The 23,120-nt window shown below is 30.3% G+C and overlaps 1 protein-coding gene across 4 annotated transcripts in view; it reads left to right on the top strand.

Moving 5' to 3' along the window:
- The window catches only part of LOC118194710 (uncharacterized), a 146,007-nt gene extending 123,837 nt beyond the window's left edge, over positions 1-22,170 (top strand). For 3 of the 4 annotated variants that reach the window (XM_085820658.1, XM_085820654.1, XM_085820649.1), the window contains exons 26-31: positions 149-291; positions 371-463; positions 5,043-5,100; positions 5,580-5,694; positions 11,562-11,689; positions 17,665-22,170. In XM_085820658.1, coding sequence (XP_085676784.1) covers positions 149-291; positions 371-463; positions 5,043-5,100; positions 5,580-5,694; positions 11,562-11,689; positions 17,665-18,105 — 978 coding nt within the window. In that variant the 3' untranslated portion in view covers positions 18,106-22,170. The remainder of the gene's footprint in view (positions 1-148; positions 292-370; positions 464-5,042; positions 5,101-5,579; positions 5,695-11,561; positions 11,690-17,664) is intronic. The other variant, XM_085820662.1, reaches the window with a different exon arrangement.
- The last annotated feature ends 950 nt before the right edge of the window (positions 22,171-23,120 follow it).

Below are 23,120 nucleotides of genomic sequence, written 5' to 3'. Positions count from 1 at the left end.
ACGTATATGCAAGTTCTTCATTATTTTAAAAACAATATATAATATTTTAATTAAAATTATTAAAGAAATTAGTTAGCATGATCTTTCATGGTTAATCCGGGGTTGTTCTTAGACTTCAGAAGCATGTTATTCAAATTTATTTTTACAGCTACTATCACAAAAGAATTCTTTATTGGAAGAGGAACAACAGTCTTTGATGTCACATGTATCTATATTATTGGAACAGTACCATGAGCTTTTATATCAAGTTATTTCTGAACAGGGCCAGTTTCGTAAAGAAGAAAATAGTTTGTAAGTTTCACATATTGTTTTTTTCCTCTGTAATAATTAGAGTACTTTCAAATGCCATATTTACACAAAATAATTTCAGTAGAGAGAAGTTGCGGGAATTGTGTCAACAAAAAGAAAAACTAGAACAGAAAATTTTAGATCACTGCAACAAATTACAAAAGTCACCAAAAAGGTACTTATATTTAGTTATCTTCTCATCTGTAATATTTATTAATTTTTATTGTTATTTTGTTAGTTTTGTAGTTACTAAATTGGCTAACATATACATAACTTAAAAGATTTCAAAACATTCTGCATGAACCCTCATTTACTAAGTTTAGATCATATTATATATATCAAATATGGCATTCATGGTTTCATAATGCAAAATCTGTTATTAAGTTTATTAGTTTTTCTGTAAAGGAAGTTCCAAAGAATACATGCCCTTTCTTCACTTTTGTAATTTTTAAAAATTAGCTGAAATTAATTAATAAATAAATTTTTTGGTGAAAATGTGCTTTAGTCCACTGCTTGGCGATTTTCAGTAGTGACGATTTTTTGAAAATCGGCAGTAAAATCTCAGAATACATTGCGTAAACAAAGTTGCTAAGGCGGAGCTAAGTGATGTCCATAAATGGGTGGGACTAAAATTGTGACGTCACAATGTATTCTCTATAGTATAAGTATAATAAATTCTTTATATTTTAAGGTATAATAATGCAGTAAGTGAATTGTACCAGTTATTAAACGGTTAACATCGTCGCAGTCTCTCATATTTGTATTTCATACAGCTTCAGTATTTTCAAAGATTTTAGAATTTATACAAATAATAAAAGATTTTTATTATTAAATTTATTGCGGCAATTATATCAGAATGTTGCAAATTATTGCGTGTCTTTTAAATAAAATAGTATATATATTCCAATTTGCATTAAATCTATTAATATAAAGGCTTAATAAATTTCAAGACTTCCCCTTTGATGATTTTTTTGATGCTGGATTATATTCTGGATAGCTACTAGAAAAATACTAACTCTTCTTTTGTGAATGATTCAACGTAAAATAAATCATACACATGATTTTGATTTTTTTTTTGGGGGGGGGTTATATTGACATAATATTATTTACATTTTTAGTTTAAAAGGACAATCATTTAAAGAACAATATCCGATTACAGCCGATTCAAAAACTACCCAAAATCGAGTTCAAGTTCTAAAAAAAAGTGCTAGTTCTACAGTTATTGTCTGGTTTCTCTCTGTAGCCAATACGCTCGGATCAAAAACTATTTCCCTTTTTTTTTTTTTTTTTTTTTCCCCCCTTTTCTTTTACCGGAACAGTTGCCAACAAATTTAAATTCTTATTATCATACATTTTAATTTATCATTTTTAAAAATTACCTTGTTGCTACGTAACGACACAATCCGTTAGGTACTAGTAAGTAGACAATCTTCATTATTTTCTAAAAATTTTAAACTTTAATAAAAAAATAATAAATATTTTTATTGCAGATCAACATCATACGCAGCTTTCACTGTTTCTTAAATTCTTAAATCACGTCATATTCTATAGTCATACTAGAATTCTATACATTTTACAAATAAAAAAATCTAATTTCTCACAATGAAAGAAAATAAACACTACAAATTTGGAACACTAAGCAATGCTTCACACACATATTATCAATGAACTCATATTATCAAGTGCAATTGCGATAGCAAATACTACGTATTAAAATAAAAAAAGTATAAGTTATTTATAGGGTCAAATTTTGCTACTATTGAGTAGATCGTCGGGTTATCGATATTTTTCGGAAAGCATTATCAACATATCAAAACCAATCAATTAAATACAATTAAAAAAAGATGTCTAAAGTATAACTTGCAAATAAAACAACATTGCATATAAAATACGTTACATTACAGCTCAGTATAACATTCAGCCTCGCTTTGTTCATGTGCACAACGATCTGTATTCGCTCGAAAAACTTCAAAGAATTGCAAAAACTTTGTCGATGTACACATCCATCTATTTTCACTAAAAAAAATCAGAGAATTGCACAAACTTGGCATTGCGCATTCCCTTGGCTTTCTCCATGTGCAAGTCGATCTATTTTTACTTAGAAAACATTAGAGAATTCCACAAACTCGGCATTGTGCGTTACATTGGCTTTTCCCATGTACACATCCATTTATTTTCACAAAAAAAATCAGAGAATTACACAAACTTAACATTGCGCACTGCCTTGGCTTTGTCCATGTGCAAGTCGATCTATTTTTACTTAGAAAACATTAGAGAATTGCACAAACTTGGCATTGTGTGCTACATTGGCTTTGCCCATGTACACATCGATCTATTTTCACTTTAAAAAAACATCGGAGAATTGCACATACTCGGCATTGTGCACAACCTCGGCATTGCGCACTGGTTGGCTTTGCCCATGCACACATTGATCTATTTTCACTTAAAAAATCAGAGAATTGCACAACCTCGGCATTGTGCACTGCATTGGCTTTGCCCATGTACACATCGATCCATTTTCACTTAAAAAAACATCCCAGAATTGCACAACCTCGGCATTGTGCACCACATTCGCTTTGCCCGTGTGCACATCGATCTATTTTCACTTAAAAAAAAAAAAAAAAAAAAAAAAAAAACAGAATTGCACAAACTCGGCATTGCACACCACATTAGCTTTGCCCATGTGCACATCGATCTATTTTCACTTCCCAGAGTTGCACAAACTTGGCATCACGCACAACCTTGGCATTGCGCACCACATTGGCTTTGCCCATGTGCACATCAATCTATTTTCACTTCAAAAAACATCCCAGAATTGCACAACCTCGGCATTGCGCACTGCATTTGCTTTGCCCATGTACACACTGATCTATTTTCACTTAAAAAAAACATCAGAGAATTGCACAAACTTGGCATTGCGCACTGCATTGGCTTTGCCCATGTACCTATCGATCTATTTTCAGTTAAAAAACATCAGAGAATTGCACAGCCTCAGCTTTTGTAATCTTCTAGGATCGAGCCAAAAAGAAATACAAAATATTAAAAATAAGCAACTTTAAAACGAACCATACAAGAAAATTTTTTTCACTTACCCTTTTCAAGAAAAATGTAAAATCTTTTTGATGGGTTTTATATATATATATTGAATGTATCTCAGGGGGAAACTCTTTTGGATCCTCTCCTCATCTTTAAATAAATTTACTAACATTTTATACTCCGTTTCCATAATATATGCAGAAAGAAGGCAAAAACCCACAGGGTAAAAAATACTCGATTAAAAAAAGAACCACCACATAAGAACATTCAAACCACAACAGAATTAACTGCTCAAATTAAGAAGTAAAAATTTTTTTTAAAAATTAAAGATTTCAGATTTTATATTACGCCTAAAGGGGCGTTTTTTTAACATTTTGTGTATTAAATTTCTTTATCAAATACAATGTTCTTTACACATAAGCCATAAAATTCAGTTCAACAGCAATATCGCAAAATAATTTTAAAATTAGCCTATCTGTAGAATTTCCGATACACAGTTTTGTGCTTTGCACATAAAAATGTTCCCTCCCCACATTCTGTGTTGCCGTTGTTCGCTTTGAAATCTTTGAGTTTGTTAATCAAAAATTCATTCAAGTTTTATAAAATATCTTTCAGATAATAAAAAGAATTCCAAATTCCAAGTTTGGGCTTCCAGACGCCCATATTAGTTTGGAAACATATGTTATTCAAAATTTGATGGCTCTAGGTACCGTTGTTTTATCACAATGCGAAAAACATTTATGCAGATTTTTCAATATTTAATTTCTTTAAATATAACACAGGGTGATAACATCTAGTGGCAACAAAATAACAACACAGCTTCAAAACATCGGGTTAGCCATGTTAGCACGTTTATTGCCCATTGGAAAACAATTGCCAAGCAGTGGGCTAAACTGCATTTCAACCAATTTTTTTTCTAATATCAAGTGCTGAACCATTTTATCAGAAGGACAAAACTGTATTTATAGTAATTGTTTTATTTGGTTTCCGTTTGGGATTAGTAAAGTTTAAAAATGGATGTAAATTAATTGTATGTTAACATGAAGGAACACTATCAAATGAATTGAACATTATATATTAAAAATATAAATATAATATGGTTTTTCAAAAGGAGGAAAGGTCTGTAAGAAATCTTAAAAACTATATTTTTTTTTAAAGAATAAATTCTTATTGTTGTTGTTATTATATTTGAGCATTTATATATTTAAATGGCCTAAATTTTTCCACTTGATGCAGAAATGATCATCTGTAGTATACTATCTCAAAGCAGAATTAGGATTAATAATTCATTATTTACCAATTCTATTTTATGAATAACTATTTTCAGTGAATTAATTCAAAAACACAAGATATTCTTGTAGATTTAAGTTTGAGCATATAATTTAGAACAAGTTAGTTAATTTTAATTCTAGGAATTCTCTGCATTTCAGAAATGTTTTATTTTATTCACTGTTTATTACATTATTTATCACTAATCATCATCTTACATTGCTTTTTTATGATTAGTATAATGTTGATAATGCAAGCGCGTAATAAAATTTTAATTTGTATATCAATTTTAATTTAATATTTATATTACTGATCTGCATATGTAATGATATAATAAAAGGCAAGATTGATCAGATATTTTTATTCAGGTAAAACTTACAATGTGAAATCTGCTTGTAATAAAATTTAATATTTTAAAATTACTGTTGCATAATTAATTTTGTTTCTAGGAAGCTGACTTCTGGTGGCTCTTTACGCATGAGAAGAACACGCTCTGCTTTTCTCAGAGTAATTTTGCTTCTTTCTTATTTTAAGTGTTCATGATAATATTTACAACAAAATGCTTTTTAGTAACTTATATGAAAATGTATCTTTCATCTGAGATGGGAGAATCTTTCATAATTTGGCTGATGTGTAGCAAAAATACAAGCTAACTTCTCTTGAAAGTCCTCAAATAAAACATCTTTGAAGTGCTTTGTCTTATTAATGAAACAGACATTTTAAATCCTCTCATGCTAATACTTTTTTCAGGTTCCAGTCTGTAGCAAATTTGTTTAGTGCTCAGCTGTTTTAGTCTTTTTCTCATGTGTAACATAAAAGTAGGCAACTTTGCTTAAAAAAAGTACACCAACAAAGTATTCACCTCCTTTCATTTCTTTTTTAATCTACATTATGAAAAGCCTCATAAATTTTGCTTTAGTTGCCTAAGTTTAATTTTTATTTGGTTTTAAGATTGAATATGATAAGTTTTGATTATTTTGTTGCAGAATTCAAAGCACAGTGATCCACTGAGTTCACAGTCTGACAATTCTACAGATTCAAGCTTATATTGTAGTCTTCGCCGAACAAATAAGTCTTTGGGATGGCCTCACAAAAATAGAGGTATGTTATATCTTTCTAAAAACACTATAGTGGAATGTTAATGTGATAATTCATGATTTTAGAATATTATCTCCTTAGGAGATACTCATTTCTGAGAATATGATTAATAGTGATGTCCAGTGTTTATGTTTGTTTATGTTCTTAGAAACATTGCTCAATTTAAAAGAGGTATTTCCTATGAGTAGTTTCATTGTATTTTTTTTTTTTTTTTTTTTTTTCCCCCGGAAGATGAAACCAATGCACTTTTCAGTCATGGCCGAGAAAAACTGCTGCTAACTGGAGTGAAAATCAGAATGGGCTTGAACCATAAATGTTTGATTTGATTCATGTCAGGTAAATTTGGAGGGGAAAAAATGACTTGAAATTCCCCAGAATGTTCCTCAAACCACTCCTTGACAATTTGTCCCTTATGACATGGTGCATTATCTTGTTAGTAAATGCCATTACCCGCCAGAATTGCTGTTGTCGTGAAGGGATGCACTTGATCTGCAATGTCAAGGATTGTTTTATGGGAATGATGGGTTCAAATGTGCCTCATGAAAACACCACGCACACCATAATACCACCATTACTAACTGTGCCCCTGAGTGCTAGGATTTCCATTGGAAGTTGCTGAATGCACACTCGCTAGTCAATATATTGACCAGAAAACATGATTCAACGTACCAGGCGACTTTCTTCCATTCTTCTATCATTGTATGCTCATGTTCGTTGGCCCGCTGAAGCACTGTTTGTGATGACATGTCATCAGCACTGGGATACTATTTGGGTGCCACCTACATAGGCCCATATGCAGCAATGTAACACTGCATAGTGTGTTGAAAAAAACTGTCTAAGTCACCACTTTTGTAGTTGCTGGTGATTTCAGTCATTGTAGGCTTTCAGTAATGGCGAACAATGCTTAACAATCTCTCTATCAATGGGCTGTGGTTGTTAAACCACTGGCTGACTGACTTGTCATTTCACCATCCATACACCACTTTTGATAAGTACCCACAACGGCTGCACATGTGCAACCCACCAAATGTGCCATTTCTGAAGTTAGTCATGGTTGCCACGCTACCTGGAGAACCGGGAAAAGTCAGGGAATTCGAAAATTCACCAAAATATTCAGGGAAAGGTCAGGGAATTTAAGTATTTTTGTCAAAATCTGGAAAAGTCAGGGAAGTTCATACAACGATCCCGCCAAAAAAAAGCGATTTTTGCGCCGACGTTGGAAGAGGTAACTTTTTTGGCGAATTATGTATCACGTGAGTGTCATTCGGGTAGCTGGCATAGAGCCAATTTTCGCAGTTCCAATTTGATTGTCTTTTAGAAAGGCAAAGCAACTTTCCCGCAACTTTTGGTTTCCAATATTTTCGAGAATCGCATGTGCAGTGCATGAACTAAAAGTACCTGTTCTCGTATAAAACAAAATGGGTTTAATCCTAGTATACGGTACCATGGAGGTTAGAATCAAAGAATATGTATTGTAAAGAAGGAAAACCTCTCTGCAACAGACGTGGCTGTGGCTCCGTTCCATCATAGAGGGAAAACAGCTGTGCATGTCTGATATATCTGTCGCCAAAGCTCAAAACCGATGTTGAAGTTCGAAGGTCACGTTATCAAGAGTTCATAAAATGAATATCGTTTAAAATTTCTTTAAGCACTTGCGCTAAAAAGACGTGCCACGCACATCAAGATGCTTTTGTCTCAAACCTCGAGCGACATGAACACCATGTCGATAAGCATTTATCGCAAAAATGAAAATAACGTGGTGCACACGTCGCCTAACAACGAAATTGTTTATTTCTCGAGTTACAGCTCTGGATTGCACTCGCAGATGCGGAGCGGCGTAAATGAGACACTTTACGGCTTGTTATATTGTAGCGCATGGCACCGCAACCGTGAAGTTTAGTCTTAGCGCAAGTGGTTAAACTCTAAAGGAAAAGAAAATATTTTTTGGCGCAAGTAAATTAATTCATGGATTAGTTATTTTCAGGGGAAAAAAAAAAAACTACGAAAATCCGTTTTTAAAATTATTGCGAAAAATCCAAGAAGAAACGTCCTTTGATAAAATGTTTCTTCTTGGATTTTTCGCAATAATTTAAAAACGGATTTTCGTAGTTTTCTTTTTGTCAAAGAGCGTTTCTTCTTAACACGTGTTTCTCAATTTCCTGTACACATCGCGGAGAGGGAAATTCTCGCCGCCAGGTTCCGTCGCCAAATTCCTTGGCAAATTTTCCCTCCGCATTCTAGCGGCATAATAGCATTTTACTTGTATGGAACCTTTTCTTCTTTACATAGACGTTCTTTGGTTAGAATAATAATGGGATTTGGCGACATCTTGATGCGCAGTAAATGGGTCATTTTGGTCTTGGCGACAATTTTCAAAATCGTGCCAAAGCCTTACCGTATACTAGAATTTTACCGCAAAATCTTTTTAAACCTTTTTTTCTTTTTAATAGATACCTTGCCATTTTGCAGTAAAATAAAAAAATAGTATCAGTCAGTCATCTAGGCTAGCCATGTAATATAACTATATTCGCTAAAATATCGTTGATTATTTTAATTCAATTTTTAAGTAATTATTTTTATGTTATTCATATAATTTAATGTTGCTTCTTCCCTCTAAATTTATTTATTATTAGTAAATAATATTTCCAAATTTCGGGAAATTTTCTCTGGCATAATCCTGAAATTAATTATAGCAGTATGATGACATACCATCACGAAATTTAATGCACATATTTTTTCCTTATGTATGCTGCAAAATAAATATAAAATAGCTCAATTTATTAAAATAGATTTCTTTCTTTCGTTTAGCTGCAGAATGTCTGCAAAAAAAGCCTTATTTTATTCCAGATTGGGAAGATTCTAATCTCAATCTTCAGTGAAGAAAACAACAACTATTTTAATTATATTTGTGTTAAGTGTTAAGGTGCCTTTTAAGAACATACCTCACGCAAATTAAATTTACCTAAAATCTAACCTAACTATTTAGCATTGCGTTGTGATTTATAAGGACCGGATTAGCCTCGTGTTGAACTGGTGATGATCATGAGTAATAATTAAATAAAACATACATTTGTTATCCAATATATATATCTTAAATTTTATTAAGTTTCTTAAGTGGAAAACTAAACAAAATTATCAAACAAAGTATACCAAGAATAATTAAGAATAAATGTCCTCTGGGAGTTATTGAATAATTAAGTGAATTTGCTACACAATACAAGTAATACCATAATTAATTTACCTCTTAGCACAGCCAACATACATTACGAGGATAGACTGGAATTTTCTTGAAACACACCTGGAAAACCTGGAAAAGTCAGGGAATTTCATTCTCCTGTTTGAGTGGCAACCCTGGTCAGTGTTCTGAGGCATTGAGCCATAATGATTTGACCCTGATAAATCAGCTGCTTTGCTATATTAATTCGCTAAATATTCTACATGTGAAGTGCATGTGCGCTTTATATACTCCAGTATCAGCCATACATACGCCTGTGGTTTTGTCTTCGAGTTAGCTCATTGCTCTAGGTGAGGGTTGGTCATAATGTAATGGCTCTTTGGTGTATGTATACTATATATATACTATATGTGTGTGTAAACTTTTCTTAGATAAGGGTTGTGAAAGCATTTTAAGTCATGAGCCATTTCACTTGTGGAAATCTGTTATGAATAAATTTTTTCAAGTGTGCATTAGGTGGAAACAGTAAATGAGCATATACTGTAAGTGGGCAGACCAAGTAAAATTAATAAGAAAAATGACAAAAATTAGGAGCAAGAATTTTGCAATTCAAATGCAGATGTCATTTCATAGAGTTTAAACATTATTGCCAAAACTTCATTAATTACATTGGATCAATTTCTAATATTTAGTGGTAATTTCTATAAAGTGGTTTGTACTCTTCAGAGTAGTTTCATGGATTACATTTTCAAAGTTGTTGTGCAGTAGTATAAATAAAAGAAAAACTATGGGGAGAATTTTTTGTTGTATTGTAAGCATTTTGTACTGAAGTTTTTTAAACTTTTTTTGTTTGTTTGTTTGCTATTTATAAATGCTGAATGTTTAAAATCTGTGAAACGCTTGATCAAAGTCAGTTTAATTACAAAAAACTAATCAATTAAATAAATCAATTTAAACTAATCAATTAAATTCATTTTGAAAAATATTAAATGCATTAACTATAAAATTAGTAGCATTGCTTATAAATTAATTAAAGTTCCCCCCCCTTTTAAGTTTACATGAGCACATGTATATGAAAAATTCTCTTATGTAATTTTTTTTAAATTATAGCCAGTATGACATAAGTAATACTGCTTATAAATTAAATAAAGGTTTTCCCCCTTTCTTTTCTTTTATATTTACATAAGCACATATATATGAAAAATTCTCTTATGTTAATTTGTTAAAATTGTAGCCAGTATTACGTCTGCTGATATTCTAAATCACAATTTCTTTTAGGAATATCTCTGTGGCTTCCATCTATTATAGTAAGCCATTTGAGGGTTTTTTTTTGGGGGGGGGAGTCTGTTTCATGTCAGACTGGTTTTGATAATTCTGTGCTACTTATCTTTTCTTAGTGTAGCTAATTTTATATTAATTTTCTACTGGAAATTAAAATTTGCAAATATTTCTATATAAAATGCTGATTGAGTACTTGTGAAATTTGGTTTAGGTGGTAAGCAAGTACAAATATAAATTGTGTTCTGTTGCTTTATTTTTGCAATATTTAAAGAAATTATAATTCTGATTTTATTTGCATATTAATTTTACTGTCCTACAGACATATACAAAAAGCTGAAGTAATTTGAATATGGGTACTTCCTTATAACAGTGGTCTCCAAAATTTAATCACTAATCAACTAAAAATTTGTTTGCAGATAGTACAGAATGGCAGTTTCAAAGCTCTTGAGCTATTTTATATGTTTGTAAAAATCTTGATATTTATCTTCCTGTTATTATTAGACATATCCCAGTAGGTTCTGATTAAATTTTGATAAGAAAAAGTACGATTTTATGTTTAATTATGATGAATTTCCTTTTGGTATTTTCTGTTATCTGGACCGGATTCAGGAATGTATGTATGTATGCACATGTGTATGTGTCTATATGCATATATTTACATACTTATCTACATACATATATACATGCAAACATGAACAAATACATCCATATATACATGCATACATTTCTGAACCCGGTCGCAATAATAGAAGAGTACCTTCCTTTTTCATGAACAAAGCCAAGTAAGTAGTAATTGATGTAAGTATAGGTAGCTGACTCTTAAGTAATTCAAACTCATAGATGTAACATGTAGTGAGCTGTAAAAAACATACGCTGAGATTTCGGCAGGATATCTCGGTTAGAGATTCAATCGCGAGGGTTGCTATATTATTAAGGAAGTACCTGAATTATGTTATCATTTTAACAAAATTTGCATAAAATGTGTTACAGCTTACATCCATAAAAAATCTACCTTAAGGGAAAAGAATATCTAATATTCATAAACTCGGAGAAAATAAATATTTGATTTTTAGCTACATCATTAGCCATTTTAGCATTTATTATTATTATTATTATTATTATTATTTTGAAATATTCATTGTGAGTTTTTTTTTTTTTTTTTTTTTTTTTTTTTTTTGTGCAAATATTTTTGCCCCCCCCCTTTTTTTTCTCATATGAAAGGAATATTTTTTGGATATCTGTATTTATTTTAACTATTTTATTTCTCATTTTAATTGTGGTTAAGGTAACAATTTTTTTGTATGTGAAACCCCTGTCAGATTGGTTTGTTAATATTTAAAATAGTTTGTTAATATTTTTTTTAAATTCTTTTTGCTTTATTATCTCATACGTTCAGTGTTTTGTAATTCTACAGGAAGTTTATTAAATCCAGAAGATTCTTGCCAAGAGGATCACATACCCGTGAGAGATGTTGGTCTTGCTATTCAAAAAGATGGAAATATTGAACAAAATACTTTCATTCCATCAGACAAAGGAGATCTGGTGAGTAAAGTTACTATTTACTTATGTATCATCTAATATGTGAACACAGAGGTCAGAAAAAAAAAATTTGTTTGCAGATAGTACAGAATGGCAGTTTAAAAGCTCTTGAGCTATTTTATATGTTATTAAAAATCTTGATATTTATCTTCCTGTTATTATTAGACATATCCCAGTAGGTTCTGATTAAATTTTGATAAGAAAAAGTACGATTTTATGTTTAATTATGATGAATTTCCTTTTGGTATTTTCTGTTATCTGGACCGGATTCAGGAATGTATGTATGTATGCACATGTGTATGTGTCTATATGCATATATTTACATACTTATCTACATACATATATACATGCAAACATGAACAAATACATCCATATATACATGCATACATTTCTGAACCCGGTCGCAATAATAGAAGAGTACCTTCCTTTTTCATGAACAAAGCCAAGTAAGTAGTAATTGATGTAAGTATAGGTAGCTGACTCTTAAGTAATTCAAACTCATAGATGCTAGCATAATTAATTGTTCTAGTAATCAAACCATCAAAAATATTCCAGAAAATCAGCTTTAGAATGGATAAAAAGTAGACTGGAAAACCAAAAATTAAAAAAATTCAATTATTTTTTTAATTTAGCATTACATCTGCAAAAAGTTGGATGAATATATGCATTGCTGTGATAAGATCTTATCAGTAGTATTCCTATTAATTTTCGATATTTTAACTAGTGTTTCACTTTATAATAGATATTTGAATTCCTTACTGTATTAAAGCTGCATAAGCACTAAAGTACACAAACGCTCAGTCAAATGCAATTTTTTTTTTTTTTTTTTTTTTTGGTTGTTGTTGTTGTTGTTGACATGTAACAGGATTCAGAAGCACAGACTGATACTTCATAAAATTCTTTTCACTTGTTGCACATTTCATAAATAGCTTTAATGATTTCTTTGTTATTTAGTTATCAAGAGGCTTCCAAATTATTGTCAAATGAGGTATAAACTGCTAAAGTTACATTTTTATGTCCCCCCCTCACCAAAAAAAAATTGAGATTTTTTACTTTTCGTACTCCTATTATCCTTGGAAGGGTGTCTGAATTTGTCATAGCAAAAGCATTTTAAAAGAATAAAAGCTCCTTTTATGGATTTTATGTGACCATGGGCTAGCCTGTTTTGTAATAAGAAGTGGCTAATCAAGTATAAAGTAAATAAAAAGTCATGTACATTAAAAAAAGAATGAAAAGAAAAATAAATCTCAATATTGTTTGAACTGCCCAAAGTTAAAAGCAAGTATTTAAAATTTATAAGATTTAATTACTTCTTAAATGAGGTTTTGGGAGGCTTGAGCTTTTATTAAATTTATCAAATTTCACATTAACCTGAGTTAACTGTAGTATATTATTTCAAATGCATACTTTTGTGTATTTGTATTGAAAATGCATTTTTATTGCATTTATATCTAATAATTTGTTTTTAGCACAAATATTGTTGAGTTTCTACTGGTTTGTGGATTTGACATGATTAAGACAACACTTAATGAAAAATGAAAACTCAATTTATTAGCCAATATTACTCAGGACAGCTTGAAAAAACTACGACAAGCATGCTGAAACAACCAGCAGCACAGCCTTCAGGCTATTATAACAGTGAAGGCAGCTTCATGGCAAAGTTCTAGAGTACAGCTCCCGACTCGGTTCATCGTTTGTGCAACTCTCGAGACTCTCCACGCTACATTTTGTGATGCATTCGGCGATACATTAATGCTGGACACTTTCAATGCACTGCCGATAAACTCTCATGATGCACTAACTTGCAATACACTGACAATACACTCTCGCGATGCATTCAATGACCAACTCGACACTAGATTGCTACTCCATGTACTGGCAGGCTTTATATAGCTTTTGGCCTGTCTTCGAGAACATTCTGGGCCAAACTGTTAAGAATTCGTTTAGGAATTTTCTCTATCCGTCTATGACATATTGCCAAATGAGAGATTTCATGCCAAATCTGGCAACCTAAACCTGCCTTGCAGGCAAGCTATCTTACCACAGCTGGACATTTCGTAACACTGCTCCCTCCCAAGGACTGCATGTCCTGGGCAGTACAATCCTTGTTAAGAAGCCATATTCGATACAAGCAAATAGCATAAAATAGCTAGAGAAACAAATATTTACACTATGTACAAATTATATACACAAATTACAGCTCATAACAATTTTAAATTATATAAATTAAAATTCAGAATGAATTTCAATCTCAGGCTTTTAAATAAGTTATACCCGGGTCAAATACTTTTTCACTGCAGTTCTCAGATGTATTTCTGTTTTGCATACAACAGTCTCACAGGAAGATCTGAAACAGTTTGTTCATTCTTCTGTAGTTTATTCGCATCATGTGTATTATTCATCTCCGTTGGTACATGCTTATTTTCCTCTATTTTCTGAAAACCAGTTCCGATCTTTGCAGTTATGAACAGAATTCGATTCTTTATGAACAGAAGCATCCTGGTTCAAAATCAAGTTGGTGTCTTTACAACTTCCATTGCGAGACACACACTTAGTTTGAGAAATGATTATATTTTCTTGCAATGCTGAAACACTCCTTAAGATGTATATCAGCTTCTCTCATCTCTGCATCACGTGAATTTTCAGATGGTTCAATACTTGCTAATTGCAACTTCGTAACTTCACTATCAGTTTCTACTAACTTTACAGTCACATTTTCACTTTCTTCCACCACTTCTTCAGACATTTGAGAATCAAATGCTTATTTTTCATCTTTTATTTTTTCATGTTTTCATTCTTTTCTTTAATCCTGTTAGGCATTTCATTTATCATTTCTTTATCTTTTTCAGACACGTCACCACCAACTTCCTTTATTTTTTCATCCTTTGATTCTTCAAATGCCACTTCAATCAGTTCCACATCTTTTTTTATTGCTCCAGTTTCTTCTGTAAGCTCCACTTTCATCTGTTGGAGATGCTCTCACAGTCTTTCTCGGCCGACTTTTATTTCTTCTTGTTCGGCTTTTATCGCTTCTCGTCCAGCTTTCATCTCAGTCCTCATCACTTCATATCCAGCTTTTATTTCATCATATCTGGCTTTTATCTGATACCTCATCTCTTCACATCCAGCTTTCATCTCTTCTAGTCCGGCTTTTCCAGCTGCTAAGAAGTCCATGAAGTTCATTTCCTTCACCATGGCTTTCTCCTGCATGTGAGCACATCTCTGGCATTTCCTCGCAAATCCTACTTCTGACACCATTTGTTGTGTTTCTATGGGTTCGTGGATTTGGAGTAATTAACGACAACACTTGAAGAATGAAAACACAATTTATTAGCTAGTATTTCTCAGGACAGCTCCAAAAACATGCTTACAGTCATCAAAAACTACGACAAACATGCTGAAACAATCAGCAGCACAGCCTTCAGGCTATTATAATGGTGAAGACAGCTCTTCGGCAAAGCACTAGGGTATAACTCCTGACTCAGTTCAGTCATTCTCGCAACTCAGCATACTCTTGAGACTCTACGCTACAACTCATGATGCACCCGACGATACACTCGGTAACCTCATCGATGCATAGCTGATAAACTCTCGTGATGCACTAACTTGCGATACACTGACGAGACACTCTTGTGATGCACTAACTCGCAACACTTGACAACCAACTTGACACTAGACTGCTACTCCGCGCACAAGCAGGGTTTATATAGTTTTTTGCCTGCCTTCGAGGACAATCTGGGCCAAACCAGTAAGAATCCATTCCAGAATGTTCTCCATCTTATAATGACATATCGCCAATTTTGTTGCCAAGTAGGGGATTTCGTGCCAAATCAGGCAACAATCTTTCAGATGTGCCTTCCCTTGTCATTTTCTGGCAACCCGGCGGCCTTATGGGGAAGCTATCTTACTGCAGCTGGACATTTCGTAAAAATATTTTATAGTTTCAAATAGTGATTGAGATGAAAATTCTTTTATTAAGATCATTGGGGAAAACTGCATTTCATACACATTTTTTTTCCTATTATAATTTTGTTTCTTATAATTTATATAGATGTGATGCTTCATATTATAATGATATAAAGAAGATTTATAGCACCACTTCTCGATACGGATTATTACACATTGCTAAGAAATTTAATAGCAAACAAATTTTAAACAAAACTGTTCCTAGTATTTAAAACTAAATGCATATGTATTAAATTGAACATTGTGTGAATATATATATTCAAACAAATTTTAAACAAAACTGTTCCTAGTATTTAAAACTAAATGCATATGTATTAAATTGAACATTGTGTGAATATATATATTCATTTTTATTTCAAACTGTCTTTTTAATTCAAAATTAGAAAAAAAAATTTTTTACTAAAAAATGTACATGAATAGTTTAATCTTGGATCTGTGTATGAATCAAGAGAAAACAAAAATTAAATGCATGTATAATTTATTGATGATAAAAAAATCAATTTATTTTCTAATGATATTTATAATATATAAATTTTGTAGTTAAAATATATATTTTGTTGTGCCAGTTTGGAATTCATTTTTGAAAATTTATTAAAACAATAATATTTTTAGTATAATTTCTATTACTTGAAAAAATTAAGGTATATATGCAATATTTCTGGGAACATAGAATAATAATCAGCTTGTAGTCATAGTGCCTGGGAATGTAAGGCGGTATCCAAATGACGACGGAGAAGAAGTTAGCTGTTTTGATTCCACATCTTTATTCAATTCAAATGGCAAATCATTATTCTTTTAGATTCTCCTAGATTACGTATGCAATAGTAATTTAAACAAAATAGGATTGACTTAAAATTTACTGCGTCTTACTGTTCGAATAAAGAGAGGTAGATGGGAAGAACGGGAGCAAAGATTTGATAACAGCAGGAGTAGAAAAGCAGCCTGACGAAAAATGGCACAAACTCTGCATTTATAGTAGCAGTTATATAACATGCCAGAGTGTTCTCGAAAGTACTGATCTAGAGGGAAGATCCTGAAATTGTGGAAAGTTAATTAGAGGTTGCCTGTTCACGTAGAGCTAAGCCATCGTATTTTTTATATTTTACATATATAAGTTGCTACCATTTCAAGAAAGCTATGTACAAAATTGCTCCTGGCATTTTTTTTCTCTGTGAGTATATAAATGGAGTGTATAAGGCAGCACAAAAATGCATTCAAGTTAAACACATCCATTTGTTACAATAACTGTGAATGAGCCCTTTCAGATGTGTCTTCTAATCTGAGTATACCTTTCCTAAAGTTCACTTTTCATTTTATTAGGTTCTTCAGTAGCATTGGTGCAAGAATAGGGTTAAAATTATTAGTTCATAATTTCCATGATGTTAATATAGATGTGTTGTAAAATTATTCCTATTCAAGGTGTTGTTCAGTGTTGAATCGCAACAGAATCCACTATAGCTAACATCAGGTTGCAAGAATCTTTAAACAAGAATCTTAAAGATGATCTTAAATAAAATCTTAAAACAAGAATCTCCTGAATATCAGGTTGCAAAAATCTTAAAGATGCACTCTGTGAACTATCATTTATATGTATTTGAATAAGGAAAGCAAGCTCTTGGACTAAGACAATCTGTCCATAGCAGTCAGCTTGTAGAAGTCGCCTTCTCTGCTGTCTTTCAGTTCATTAACATTTCATTAAGTTAATGAAATGTCAAATTATGAATCAAGTCAAATTAGATGCTAGGCAGTTCAGATGAATCAAGGGTGTCATATTCAATGTTGTCATTTCTGTTTAGGTTATAATTGTTAGAGAAAAACTTGTTTAATCTTTGAGATTACCTTAGATTAGCATCACGTTCACAGATTAATTACAGTTTAATCTTTTAGATATCTTTTTCTACTAGAGAAAAATTCATTAAAATATCTATTAAATTAATGCATTTGATGTAATGTAAATTTGAGAATATTCAAGTGTTTACAAATAAATCTATTATCATTTCTTTCTTTTTTAGATAAAGTCAGATCTTGTAAACGAAACTGGCCAACAGCAGCACACAACATTAGAAAATAACATGACTCTGAACTTCATTACCAATCTGACCAATCCAGATGGGCTAGGCTGTGCTCCTGGTCACACGTTTTCCAGGAGTGCTTCTTCCCAACAAATTTCACCATTCAGCACAGCTCGAAGCCGAACCACAAACAACTTATTCCAACCATTGTCTTACATGTCCCCTTCAAATGATGTTTTGCGTTGTTCTCAGGTGGCCAATAAACCAGCACGTCCCTTGTCAGCATTTTGTTCTGATACAAACAGTAATATCGATACAATTGAGGCTTCCAAATTTTCTAGGACTAAAACTGAAAAAAGTAATGAACCAAATAGTTCTCGTAACATGACAAAGGAAAAGTCACTTGAAAATTCAGTGTGGTATGAATATGGCTGTGTTTAACCTTGACAGAAAGTATAGTTAAAATTTGTTTTGTGTTCATCCATGCACACTGAATTTTTTTTAAATTTGTATTAATATATATTTTTTAAATTGTTAAAATGAGCGAGTGTAAAAAAAAAAAAAAAACATTGCTTCTTTTTGTTTTTGAAATCTATGAATTGTGTTTCTTGACTTTTCTGTCAGTCTTGAGTGTTATGCAAAATATTTTTAATTCTAAGAAGTTTGTTTATTGTTAAAGAAAATCGTGAATTTGCAAGTGTTACTTAATTTTTAGCATATATTGCATAGCTTGTTTAATTTTTTTTTTTTTTTTTTTTTTTACTGTTTTTACACAGAATGTATGATTTATCAAGTTATATCCAAGGATAATTTTTGGGCTCTTATTTTTTATCATTTGATAGAAGATATTGCAGAAGACAGAATAGGTTTTTATATAATCATAAGTATTACTAGAAAGGAATTTTATATGCAAAATATATGACATAAGAAAATTCTTAGACTAGAAGAGAATTTGATTGTGATACATACTTATAATATGCATACATGTATTCTAAAATACAGTGAAAAATTTTTAAACTATTAAAAAAATAAATCTAAACATGACATGACAAAATTTAAGCTACATTAATAGCTATCTAAAAAAGCTTTTTAACATCAAAGCTTGAATTTCAGAATCAAATTTAATTAAACAAATAAATGGCAATCACAGTAGGCTCATAAAGACAAATTTGACATATAGAGAAATTTTTTTAAGCGAGTGCTGTAAGTATGAATGAAATCTTCAGATTGGATTCAGTGAAGGAATGCTATAACAAAGGCATGAAACTGTAAAATTTGATGTTCATATAAATGATATGAACATAGCTTAGTGAGTTTTAAATTAGGTTGCATAGATTACGTGTTCACAGTTTCAGTTTCTTTTGCTACTAGAAACTGATTTTATTACTCAATGATTACATGAAATATTTTTAATTTGAAATATTGTATCATTTTAGAAGGCCTAAATTTGACTTGTAAAAATAGTCTATATATTGATTATATAATATATATATATTATATGTACCTACATGTTTAAACTTTCTGTCTGTGAAAATCTGTATTTTGCCTAAGTCCAGATTAAACAGCTTTAGAAATTATCAATTTGCTATCTTGCAAATGAATATCAAGAAACTTAGTAAAAATGAAAATTTATATAATCAAATAATAGCATTTAATTCTGCCCAAATTAACTTTAGGGTTATACTTTCTGCAGACTTGTGCCTTTCCAAAAATTATTGTATTCAAAATTATTTGAAAATGTGTTACAAATTTTAAAAAAAATGATAAAAAGTATATTCTTACTTAAAAATTTGAATAACTTGATAAAACATTGAATTGACTTTTTCAAGAAATATGTAATTTTTCAAATTTGCAATTCTTATTTTATCGAGTTTTTGAATTTATTTCTTTAGATACTGTGAATAACTTACATTAATTTAATTAACTTTCATTATTTTTTTATTAAATTTAAAAAATTGATTTTTGTTCTTTTATGAGATTTTAAATAATGTTTTAATTTGGAGCAGTTTTACTTATTCAAGCTCAAAAGAATTTACTCTTCAGTTTTTACCATATTTTAACACTTTGTTAAATCTCCTGTTTCACTAATTATAAGTGACCTGCTGGCCAGGCTGTAATTAAATATGTGTAATATAGCTGTCAATGTAAAATAATTTTGCTTTCTATTAAAAATATTTTTTGAATTTAACATGTTCTTTTATAATGTATCATATTAATTTCCCCTTCAAAATGTATTTTGTGTACTCTGAATGTTCACCTTGATTGCACTAATGTTGACTTCACTAAAATTTCTTAAATTAGAATAGATAAAGTGGTTTGAATGTGATTGATGTCATTTTAAGATTTCAAAGAACTGTTATGAATTAACCTTTTCAGCTCATAATTGTTAGATGTGTAGAAGCTATTATATCTAAAAGCTACAGAAATTATATGAAATTTAACGTGTGTGTGCTTACTTGATGGTGCTATTCAACATCCGTGCAAGATATTAATTCTTACCTAGTATAAGTAGCAATGAATTTTTTTTTTTTTTTTTTTTTTTTTTTTTTTTTTTTTTTTGTTAATAATATAAACTTTGAGAAGTATAATAAAAATAAATAATCCTATATAGAAAGGGCAGTATTGCATCTGAATCACACATTGTTGTAAATAATACAAATCCAAAACTAAAATGTATGAACATAACATTAAAGAAAGCTTTTCCCCCTTTTCATTAAGTTATTCTATTACATAATTAAGAACGACTGAAATCTTTCAAAATATAGTTTTAGATATATTTTCCATTTGCTAATATAATTCACATAATCCTTATTTTCAGAGTAGATGTGTAACAATTATCAAATAATCAATTACTATTGCAAATAAATGTAATCAATTTTGTTATTTTCCTGAATAAGAGAAACTGAGATTGTATTTTTAGTGTATATTTTTTAGATATGGACAAATGATTAGTTATACTACACATTTTTTTCATGCATGTTGTGTAATGTAATATTTTAGTTTATATCACAATTAAAAATCTTATTAGGTACTGTATGTATTTACTAATAATAAATATTTAAGTGTCGTGTCACTTAAAAACAAATATTGTGTTGTTGGACTAGATCTTGCGTATTTATGTGCAAATGAAAGTGCAACGTTTCGGTGATATTTCTTTACTGCCATTTCTCAATTCAAAACATATTTAATAACAGTCATGTGATGCTTTATATACTTGATTTTTAAATCCCACATGTGGTGTAAAGATAAATTAATGTGGCATTATATGCTGATTTCTGCTATATATTGTTAAAAAAAAATAGCTTTATACCATAAGAATATTTTATTCTTTAAAGTTTATAATTGCAGCAATATTCCATATTTGTAGTTTTATCAAAGTTTTTTTATTTAAATTGTAATATTTTAATTTGAATTAGTTAAAATGAAATATGAGTAGAACCATCATATATATTTCTTTGAATTCAAACAGCATATATTATAAATTTTCATTGACTTGCCACACAGCATGGTTGCCATACATGAAAGCATAATTTTATTCCCAGCCATTTAAATGTAGCTCATTAGTACTCTTATTAAAGTAATGCATTATATTATCTTAATAAATAATTAATTTATGAAATAATTGGATTGGGTATTTGCTTAAATATGTGCAGCATGTGTAATCTGCTTGTTTAAAAAATTACAGTAATTGAAGAAAGAAGCTGTACGTAAATTTCATGAAAACAGTTATATAACATGAAAAGTATAATCCTTTGCCATTAAAAAACTAATTCAAGTTTTATATTAAACAAGTCTAGGGCTTTATTTATAATTTGTAATATATATATATTTTAAGGCAATATTTATAAATATTAGAGAATGTTTGTTTTTAAGTTTTTAGAGGCAGGTATATGTAAAAACATTCTTGATGAAATTTATACATAATGTTTTTGCAGTTTCCTAAATGAAGTCTTTCAGAGTAATTACATTTTTTTAAATCAAAATGCAAGTTGTAAATATTTGAATAACTTTAATTAATGGCACATTTTAAAATTCAAGCACAAAATTAAATACTTTGCACCTTATATTGTTGAACCATCAAAACCTTATATGCATTTTATGAACTTTTCATTACTACAATCAGTAGTTTCAAAATATTTTGAATTGTAACATTTGTATAGTAATAAGATTATGCGCCATGTGAATGTGATTTTTTTTTTTAAATTTTAAATGTTTGTTTATTCAGAATTTATATTTCTTAAACATCATGTTTAGAGTGAAGATTGTATAGTTTAATACATTAGATACTGTGATTGTGATTTGTATAAAAACTGTGCTTCATTTTAAATGTTTACATTAAATGTTCCATAATCATTTAATGTTTTTGCTAGAGAAATAATAATTTATATCTTCCATTCACTCAGGTAGAATGAAATATATATATATAAATAAAAATTGTGTGGCTATTATTTGTATTAGGAATATTTGAATGTATTATGTCAAAATAAAATTTTGATCTCGGACAGACATGTAGATTTCTGGACTTTTAATTCAAATTCACTTTTGCTTCGGATTTGTTTTTATTTTCTATATAAGAAGTAGGGATATGGATTTATTTTTGTGCAAATCTGCCTAAAATCCACTTTGACCATTTTTTAATGATACAATATTTCAAGCCTCACTGCTTGGACTTAAAAAATACTAGAAAATTACAATAAGGGCAGTAAATCTGCATATTCATCTAAATTGGGTATAAATTATTTAGTTCAGTAGCTCCCAAAGTAAGGGGCAGAAGACAATTTTTGATAGGTAAAAATACATTTTTACTCTGTTTATTTTGTTATATGGTATAAATTCTGAAATTTGAACTCGTTGGGACTTGAGATTCAGGATTAGGGATTTTTTCAGATATTAATTAAATCAATTTAAATCTAATCAGATAACATGTAAAAAATATGAAATAATGAATTATTTATGACCTTAAGGAGTCAAAATTTTTGTTTAATTCGCTTCATTTTTTGCGTTAATACTTTCTGTTTAATTCTATAAAAAGATATGATTTCTTGTTCAACTATGAAGTTCCACTATATAAGCCCTGCAAATTTCTACTAAATTGTCAGTCGATTTTTTTTTTTTTTTTTTTTTTTTTTAATCTTAATGACCTCTCTATCACTTTCTTCACAGTAGATAGTGCTATTTTAAAAATTTAGAATCATACTACAGATTTTGCCATCTGTTAAATTGATTGATGATCTGGGCATTTTCAATGCAGTAAAAATTTAGCATCTTTGTTTATTACCCCTCCTCCACATTTTTTCAAAAATTCCATTAACTGGCAATGTTTGCTTTTTGTTTGTAATATCTAAACACCTGAAATTTGCAGCAATCGTCATAAAGCTTTGAGCATCTGCTGTACACTATTGGCAATATATCATGAAATTAATTACAAAAGACATGCTGTTCAGCTAAATGTTATC

This window comes from Stegodyphus dumicola, chromosome 1 (assembly GCF_044657685.1).
Source record: "Stegodyphus dumicola isolate Sdum_Otavi_A_Nest chromosome 1, ASM4465768v1".
NCBI classification, from domain to species: domain Eukaryota; kingdom Metazoa; phylum Arthropoda; class Arachnida; order Araneae; family Eresidae; genus Stegodyphus; species Stegodyphus dumicola.
The sequence above is the reverse complement of the archived record's forward strand: the minus strand, read 5'-3'. Positions and strand labels throughout refer to the sequence as shown.